The sequence below is a fragment of the Gymnoscopelus microlampas genome (genome assembly GCF_963454915.1).
Source record: "Gymnoscopelus microlampas genome assembly, chromosome: 15".
Lineage (NCBI taxonomy): Eukaryota > Metazoa > Chordata > Actinopteri > Myctophiformes > Myctophidae > Gymnoscopelus > Gymnoscopelus microlampas.
In genome coordinates, this window is record NC_139952.1 from 21016336 (window position 1) to 21026335 (window position 10000).

Genomic DNA, 10000 nt, shown 5'->3' on the forward strand with positions numbered 1-10000 from the left:
ACAATGTTGTAGCAATGTTTGAAACAACTCAGTTGTACCGTACCGTATGGTCAATTCAATGTATAGGTAACTGCAGCATGATAATGCTTCTGTGATTAGAAGCGTAATAAGTGTAGTTCGGTGCAGATAAATCAAAATTCGGCAGGCTCATCCATCTCCCAGTGGTTCCCAACCAGTGGTCCGGGGACCACCAGTGGTCCTTGAGGGGGTTCCAGGTGGACCCCAGCTAAATAATGGAGAGTCGGTAACCAAACGGACCCTTATAGAGCGTAAGAGCGTAAGATGAAACCTTGGTTTCATTTCACGCTCTTAAGAGTTAAATTATTGTTAAACATCTGCATTACTTAATTCTAATTAAGAAGTCTAAACAATTATGGAATGTAGAAGAGATATTCTAAGTCTTGGGGTCTGAGAGGCTAAATCTCATCAAATGGCGAATCCGTGGCTCAAATGCAGAATAAATAATGGACCTTGATAGGAAAAGGGTTGAAAACCGCTGTCCTTGAGCAAGACACTGAATCCCTAACTGTTCCCAGTGAGCAGGTTGGTGCCTATATGCCATCGGTTGTGCGAAAGGGTGAATGTAACACACTTTGTAAAGCTCTTTGGATAAAAGGTGGTGCAGAAATACAGACCGTTTCCCATCAGAAATGTACTGAGAGCAAAGGGCAGCTAAAATAACTTTACATTAACCAGTTGGAGTTCATATTTTGTCATTAAACGACACTTCGAAATATATGCCTAATTTATACTTGACGTTGATTTATGCTAATTGCGTATAATTAGACTAATAAGACTAGAGGCTTTAAGAAGTGGTCAAGATGAGGTAAGTGTGTGTGTGTGTGTGTGTGTGTGTGTGTGTGTGTGTGTGTGTGTGTGTGTGTGTGTGTGTGTGTGTGTGTGTGTGTGTGTGTGTGTGTGTGTGTGTGTGTGTGTGTGTACGTGGAGGGGGGGCTGGAGAAAAGAGTAAGGGTGGGGGGTGTCAGGGGAAATGGACTGAGCCAGGTGCAGAGAGGGAGAGCGCAGCAATAAATGTTCACCGACTTTAATGGCTTCCGCTCACCTAGCAGGACAGGAAGCCAAAACACCGGCGATACTGCCATTGCAACAGGAGAACAGGGACAACCATACACACACACACACACTCTCCCTCTCTCTCTCAATGGTGCGTCTATCCATTTTAGCTGTAGGGCCAATTCTACAAATGCCTTCTAAATCAGTAGTTCTCAAAAAAAAATATCACATCAAGGACCCCCAAATTAACACTTATTAGACCGCGGACCCTCCCATTTGAAAAGATATGCCAGGAACCCCCATAAGAGAAGATTTTCACGGCTCTAGCAGTGATTCTCAACTATTTTAATTTCAAGGACCCCCAGTTTGACATGCATTAGGCATTAATTAGGAATATTAATGTATTTGTTACAGAACCATAAGGGTCCATTTGGTCCCTATATCTATCATTTGGCTGGGGGACCCCCTGGAACTCCCTCAAAGACCCCTGGGGGTCCCCGGACCCCACTTTGAGAACCAATGTTCTAAATCAGTGGTTCTCAATCTTTTTTCGTGCTAAGGACCCCCAAAATGATATGTACCCAAATACATGGGTTAATTCATTTCACTGTCATTTAATTTCAATGGGTAAAGCTCATATGTTTGATTGGAGGCTGCCACTTGTGATATCTGTGAGTGTTGCGAACGCGTTGCATACTTGAAATGTTTCACTCAGGTCTCCAGGGTCTATAAATATCTCCCTAATTACAAGTCCTGTCATTAAACGCACTGACCAATCAGCAGGCACTCCAAGCCATCTCAACACAAACCTGTGCCTCGAACCAACAGAAGTACACTGCTGCCCCCTGTTGACCACCGTCGGCACTGCTCTGTATGTGTGTGTGAATGCATATCAGTGGTTGTACACGTGTATGTGTTTGAGAGTGTGTGTGTGTGTGTGTGTGTGTGTGTGTGTGTGTGTGTGTGTGTGTGTGTGTGTGTGTGTGTGTGTGTGTGTGTGTGTGTGTGTGTGTGTGTGTATAATTCCCTGTGTGCTTGTGGGCACATGTGTATGTTCTTATATGCATATGCTCGTGTGTGTGTGTGTGTGTGTGTGTGTGTGTGTGTGTGTGTGTGTGTGTGTGTGTGTGTGTGTGTGTGTGTGTGTGTGTGTGTTGCAGGCAGCGAGGCCAAGAATGCAGGGCTTGTTTGGGAGCCTGCTAATTAAACCACAGAGAGCATTTTAATGTGTTCCTCAAACAGTGGGACACCGGATGGAGGGAGAGGAGAGTGGAGGCAAGGGAGAAAAGGAGGAGGGAGGGACTACAGGGATGTGTGTGTGTGTGTGTGTGTGTGTGTGTGTGTGTGTGTGTGTGTGTGTGTGTGTGTGTGTGTGTGTGTGTGTGTGTGTGTGTGTGTGTGTGTGTGGGGTGGGGGGGGGGGGGGCAAACCTCTCTGTAATTACATTTCCCAGAGCTTGGTGGGGCACTTGGGCCCTCTAACTTCCGCAGGCACTGTGTGTGTGTGTGTGTGTGTGTGTGTGTGTGTGTGTGTGTGTGTGTGTGTGTGTGTGTGTGTGTACGGTACATACGTACATGCATGGACTGAAATAGTGGGGTTGCATTTCCAGTTTGGGATGCCGACACACTAATTGCTCAGCTACGCCCTGGCAGGTCGTTTAGGATGTGTGATGAACACACGACTTACGCACACCAACATCTACACACACACCCTTCCTTCCGTGTCACACCTGACCCTGACGAGCTGCCAGCCCTCATAGGCCACGCCGCAGGGGGACAAAGCAGTCAAGTGTATGTTGTCCACGTGCCGCAAGATCCTGAGTGTAAATTCTATTTAATTCTTACAAAATGGACGAATTCACAGTGAGGATTTTACTGTGAGCGTGTTAGTCTAACTTTGAGTGTACAATGGTCTTTCTCATGTATGGTATACTGCAATGTCCTTTTGCACTACATGTGAATAGGGCTGTCAAGATGATTAATTGTTATATAAATAATTGCAATTAACAATGTTGTGTTTATGGCATTGAACATAAATAATTTCTGTTTGCCTTTTCAGCTTTCAACTAAAATTGCACAGGGCATATATGACAAATAACTTAAATATACTATGAAATAACACCAAATATTGAATAACTTTAAACTTGGAAAGTAAAAAAAATAGATCTACAAGCATTGTGAGCTTGTAGATCGGCTATTTAGATCGGCTAAAGAATGTTATGAACAATTTCACATGGAAACAATTATGACGATTATGTGACATATGAATCCTATAAGTCCACATACAATGTTTGAAGTTCCTGTTATTCGTTATACCCTGTTACTATCGTGTCATAACGCAAAGGCCATATATTCATACGGTTCTTTTTATCCCTGATTTGTACTAAACTTCTACAGACTATTATCAACTTAATTGATTTAATCGATTATAAACAAGTAAGACTCGCGAACGCAAACAAAATATTTTTTAAAAAGTAACTAAAAGAAAATACAAATAAATACAAAAAAAAATCTGCGTTAAAAGGAGCATCTTAGAAAAATACAAATTCACAAAAAAAAAACTTTGAATGTTTTTGAACAATTCAACAATGTGTTTGAAGTGCCTGTTTCACCCACTTCCGGGGGGCGGAGCCAAAATCCGAGCCCGAAGTATTTGTTTGTAGATCCCCACTTAGGGGGGGGTAGAAAAAGTTTCGGAGCGATTCGGGCACTTTTCATTTAACATGGGGTTTCAATGAGGATTTTATAGGAGCCTTCTCCGGGGTGTGGCTTCCGGGGGAAGGGGTGGGATTAAACACAACCTTGACAGGTGTGTTCAGTTTTCAAAGACCTTTCATTTGATGTATGGTACGTCTATATTGGACATTTACTTAGCTGCACACATGCAGTGCACACATTACTGCACACAGACAGACGGACACACACACACACACACACACGCAACAAGAGCACGGTTTCATAGTAAGCTCTGCTGCGTTCGCAAAAATGACAGATTAAATCGGAATAACCAAAATAGCAGATCTACAAGCTCACGTGTTGTGATGCAACACCATTGTACGGCAAGGTATAAAATAGGGAATAAGTGGTTAATCACACTAATTGATTTAGTAGATCATAATCCATTAGGACTTTTTTTAAAATATATATATATATATATATATATATATATATATATATATATATACACACACACACACTTTTTTTAATGATCTAAAAAGCATGCTTCTTGATTATTCAATTATTTGAAAAAGTACTCGATAAAATAACCCCCTACACACACAAGTAACCCCCTTACCCTTTAAATGTATTAAAATACAAGTACACATATATTCAAAAGGATAATCACAATAAAGCCCAAAGCATTTATTGTGGTCCTGCAGCTAAACATACATAGGCCTACTAAAACCTTAAAACTAAACATACATACTAAATCACAGTGCTTAGCCCGACACCTTCTGGTGAGACAAAGGAGGATGACAGGGGGCTTCATAGCCTTTGATCACAACTCTAAAACCAGTGGTGTAAAGTAACTAAGTACATTTACTCAAATACTGTACTTAAGTAGTAGTATTTTGAGGTACTTTTACTTTACTGGAGTATTTCCAATTGTCTATACTTCTATTTGAAAACTTTAGTTACAAGTTACTTTGCAAATATAAATTATTACATTATAAAACATACATTAACCACTTTAGCCCTATTTTATACCTAGGCTATTTGAAAATAGCCGATCTACGACACGTTGTGGTTTTGTAGATCTGCTATTTTCAAACATGTTAGTACTTTTACTTTTGGTACTTTAAGTGCATTTTGATACTAATACTTTTGTACTTTTACTCAAGTCAGTTTTGAATTCTGGACTTTCATTTGTAACAGAGTACTTCTACATTGCAGTATTGATACTTTTACTTAAGTAAAACATCAGAGTGCTTTTTCCACCACTGTCTAAAACTGGTAAAAGACAGAAAGAAGAAGAAGAAAAAGACTAATCTCATAATTATGATATCAGCCCTGCAAAGGGGTCTGATATCATACCACTTCTGTCTATGCCGGGCTGAGAGAGTTGGGAAAAACCCTGGTGCTCTGCCCTTGTCTCTTCTTCAGCCTGCTTTCAATCTCATCCTCTCTTTTAATCTATCCCCCTCCCTCCCTCCCTTCCTCCCCATGTCTGTGTGTTGAGGTAAGAGGCAGGTATGTGCTTGTACGGGGAGACGGAACAAGGCCGCTCGCTGGCGCGCTGTTAAATGAGACTGAGATCACCGCATTCCTCAGAGCTTACCTACACGGCCACCTCACCTCCAGGATTTGTGTCAACACAGAAGCACAACAAACAATGGTTTGCTGAGGTCACTTTGTTTGGCCCTCAACTGTACTCCTCCATAAAGTGTACACGTTCAATGCGGAAATCATCATTTCCGCAGAGGGATTAAATTATGTTTTAAAAACATAGCCGTAACCATTGTTTGGCCTTATTGTCAGCATGAAGAAAAGTAAATAAGGATGGGGGGAGATCAAGAAAAGATGACTCATGTTGGCATGTTTGCAGTGAACCGTTTCTGGGGGCCTACACAAAATAATGTCTTCAGGCCGCACATAGTATACTCTACCACTAGAGGGCAGTGTAGTCTGTGGTAATATAAGGGTGCACTATGATGACTATTTGGGGAAACAGCAATATTATGCATCCTGACCTGACAGAGATATACTCACTTCTAATGAATTGATCCATTAGCAAAACAAAACTATTTGCCACTGCCCTCCAATCACCTTAAAGACCACCTGTATTTCCGTGTAAATCTCTGCTCCACAACTATTTACATATTTCTAAATGATAGACAACACGAGAACTACAAAATCACCAAGCCTGCGGCGCACACACACACACACACACACACACACACACACACACACACACACACACACACACACACACACACACACACACACACACACACACACACACACACACACACACACACACACACACACACACACACACACACTGCCACTTCAATTAAATCCAGGGAGACAGACATAGCCAATCGCAGACACCGGCCTCCCCACCCCCACATCTGTCACACCTCTCTCTCCCAGTGGTAAGTGATCTTGGGGGTGTTATTGATTGGTCTGTGTAATCTTTGGATGCTTCAGCTGATCAGTGGCGGTGAGCCACGGCGGAGGGGGATCTCATCTCATTAAAACCCTCTGATCTGGCCTGTGACCTCCGTTCTGCTCAGCTGACTGCCCGGGTCAGAGGTCAATCTAAGAGCCAGATGGGTGCGCGTGTGGGGTTTGGCATGGAGTGAAATGGGCTATATATGTAATTATTTACATTTACACAAAGAACCCACTTCTTAATAATAACTCTTAGAATGTACTACATCTGTACAGTCTCAGAGTTAAATTAATTAACAGCAGTACTAACAAGTCTAGTGTGCAATGGCACGCATGTATACATACGTATATCCCATGTACGAAGGTAAAACACAATCACATGGCTGTAATATGGGCAGACGGCGGACGGTCTAGATTTCACTTCTTGGTTAATTTGTAAGTGATCCACTGAGCATATGGTGTGATAATCTAATTCTATAGACTCACACACAGCACATTTACCTAAGAAACACAGCACACTCTTCCTGTCCTGATGTGATGACAGCGTGATTGGCTGTCATCGCCACCGCCATAGCGGATTGGTTAGGGGGGGGGGTCCTTTGTTAATGGGGCAGCAGGTGTGCTATTCCTCCTCGGCCAATAAACTGCCCTGGACCCCAGGTTGCCATGGAAACTGGCTTAGTGGAGCATCCATTTACCCGTCCTCCCTCCCTGCTCTGCCGTCCTCGACTGCTGAACATGGACGCATGCCACTAATAATGATTAGCTTGGGGCTACTTGGTAAATCACTGCCTTGTCTGACTGGTAGTTTGTTTCACTGGTTATCAACTGCCTAAATGCATTTATGGTATAATCTGCTAGGGCGGATTACAGTAAATCCACTGGCGTGGAGGATTTCACAATGAACTGCTCATTAAATGTGAGAGGTTGATCTGTGCTTCAGACAGTGGCGAGCATTATACTGTCGGCTACTAATTAGTTTAAATCTCAGAGATACTGTATGTCCTTATGAGAAACACAGACCGCCAATGGGATGGGGTAGTCTGTGTTTTTGTAACATTAGCAGGCAATACTAAAGTTGACGACAGAATAGTGATTTAAAACACCACATTTATTGGTATTGTATAATTCTGTCTGCTAAATATAATAAATACTAATGTCGAAAAATGTATAATATAAATTGTAAAGTACACAAAAATGTACTTTACTTTAAAAAATATACTATAACAATAACAAAGTAGTAACTGAAAAATTATTATGATGGTACTGCATGACAGACTGCACAGGGGTTGACTGCAGCCATGCAACAAGTTGATACTGAACAAAAAAATAGTTTTTGTTATCACTGGACAGTATTTGGGTCATTGCAAGTCGCAGAACTTAAGTTATGCCAAGATTCCCTGATTGGAATTACAATGAAAGCATCTCAAAAGACACAGGGTGATAACAGCGATACCTGCTGTTATGCACAATACTGTGTTAAAGGGGCCCAACAGCACAGGCCTGTAAACGTAAACATTGGCTCGTCTCTTTGATAAAGTTGATATCCCAGTGCCCGGAGGGGCTTGTCCTGCTGCGATTGGCCACTTGGTTGTCAGGGACACAACAGCGTCCACAATGTTTTGACAAGATCTCTTTCATAAACATTATAGGTCCTCTCTCTGAGATCTTTGAAATGGTAGAAGACATAAGGCATTACCTTGTTTTACCTCTATAATAATCCAACTTATTACTTTAGCTAAATGTGTCCAAGTTAACACACTATTCCAATTCAGGCAACATTTATTTGATAATAGCTTTAAATTGAAAAAACATTTACATTTCTATTGCCAGTGGTGTAAAGTAACTGGGTACATGTACTCAAGTACTGTACTTACTACTTATGTACAATTTTGAGGTATTTTGTTTTACTTTATTGGAGTATTTCCAAGTACTTTGACTTCTACACCACTACATCTCAAAAGGCAAATAATTGTAGTTACTCCAATACAATTATTTGAAACTTTTAGTGACTAGTTACTTTGTAGATTTTGAATATTATTACAAAACATACATACCAATTCAGACCTATACACATTTGGCCATTTGAAAATAGCCAATCTACAAGCTCACAGTGCATCGCGAGATTGTATCGGCTATTTACCTATTTTCAAAAGATTTGTAGTACTTTATCCACCACTACTTATGTTTTTCAACGTTGTCTCCATCAAGTCGCGCAAGTTGCCTGACAACAAAGCAACCAGTCACAGAGCGACAGTACCTCCAGGCTATGGGATCTTAGACAATCAGGAGCCCGTCTCTCTAAACGCTAGCTGCTTTGGATAGGATGCTAGTTTATGGAAGACGGCCCTGAAAACACACAGTTGCAACACAAATAATAATAAATATTTAATAACGCCAACGCAAAGCACAACAAGCACACAGCCCGCATTCACATGTCACGACCACACGATTAGAGAAGTTGTTATAAGCCACGAATGAACCGCACCAAGCACAACATAGCGGAATGCAAACGGAGCCGAGCTTTTGCATTCCGCTATGTTTGCTGTGTGAGCTTCATTAGCTACATTAGCTTAGCCGGGTTAGCTCCCCTCTCTCCCCCGACAGACTGCTCACCGATGTGATTGTCCTCGATGTGGACGATCAGCTCGGCCAGGGACTCGAACTGGAGACCGCAACCCCCGAACCTGCAGCAGTTGGAGAAGAAAGACGCCGCGGCGATGCCTGTCGTCATGTTTGCAAAGAAGTGCATCCACTAAAAAATAAAAGGGTTCGTCCCGGGAGAGGAGGCAGGGAGGGAGGGCAAGGCTTCAGGGTACCGGGGTGGGTGGGAGCGGCGGGGCAGAGCAGGGGGAGCAGCGGAGCAACACACACACCGGGGCGGCCAGACAGACAGGGAGCAGCGGCGGACGCAGCTGGAGGCAGGAGGAGGGAGGGAGGGAGGGAGGGAGGGAGGGAGGAGGAGGGACGGTGGGGGTGGGGATGGTAGACATCAGAGGTGGAGGGGGTGGGTGATGGGAGCATGTACGTCATGTTCTCTCTCCCCTACCTGTTGGTGCTTTTAATCGGTGCCCCCCGAGGGCTGCTGGGCGGCTGAATACAGAGGAAGATAGAGAGGAGCTTTGTGTCTGTGTCACAGTCTATGGTCTGTGTGCACTGCTGTGATTGTGAAGGTGGTTTAAAGTGTGTTGTTGACCCAACCCACACAAGTGAATGTAAATCACAGGAAGTTTAATCTCTCATTGTGCAAATCCACAGGTAAATGTATTGTAACCACAAGCCACACGTGCAAGTGGTGCAGACATGATGTGAGACAGCTGGCATGTGAACATAATTATGCAGTCACCATACCGTAATACACACAAATAATAATACAATAATTATTTATATAGGGTTAGTTTTATATATATATATATATATATATATATATATATATATATATATATATATATATATATATATATATATATATATATATATATATATACATTAAACTGGTTACAAATCCTATCTTTTAACATTCATTCGTACTTTTTTAAATTCCAACAACTAAGGCTAATGTATTCCGGAACCTGCTAGTTATTACAGCAGCACATCTGTGTGTGTGTGTGTGTGTGTGTGTGTGTGTGTGTGTGTGTGTGTGTGTGTGTGTGTGTGTGTGTGTGTGTGTGTGTGTGTCTGTCTGTCTGTCTGTCTGTCTGTCTGTCTGTGTGTGTGTGTGTGTGTGTGTGTGTGTGTGTGTGTGTGTGTGTGTGTGTGTGTGTGTGTGTGTGTGTGTGTGTGTGTGTGTGTGTGTGTGTGTGTGTGTGTGTGTGTGTGTGTGTGTGGTGTGTGCGTGTGCGTACGTGTGTGTGTTACAATATTTATATAGC

General features: G+C 42.4%; 1 protein-coding gene across 2 annotated transcripts in view; it reads right to left on the minus strand.

The window, feature by feature from the left end:
- jazf1a (JAZF zinc finger 1a) overlaps positions 1–9026 on the minus strand; it is an 18541-nt gene extending 9515 nt beyond the window's left edge. For both annotated transcript variants that reach the window (XM_084080604.1, XM_084080603.1), the window contains exon 1: positions 8745–9026. In XM_084080604.1, coding sequence (XP_083936730.1) covers positions 8745–8880 — 136 coding nt within the window. In that variant the 5' untranslated portion in view covers positions 8881–9026. The remainder of the gene's footprint in view (positions 1–8744) is intronic.
- Between the last annotated feature and the right edge of the window lie 974 nt (positions 9027–10000).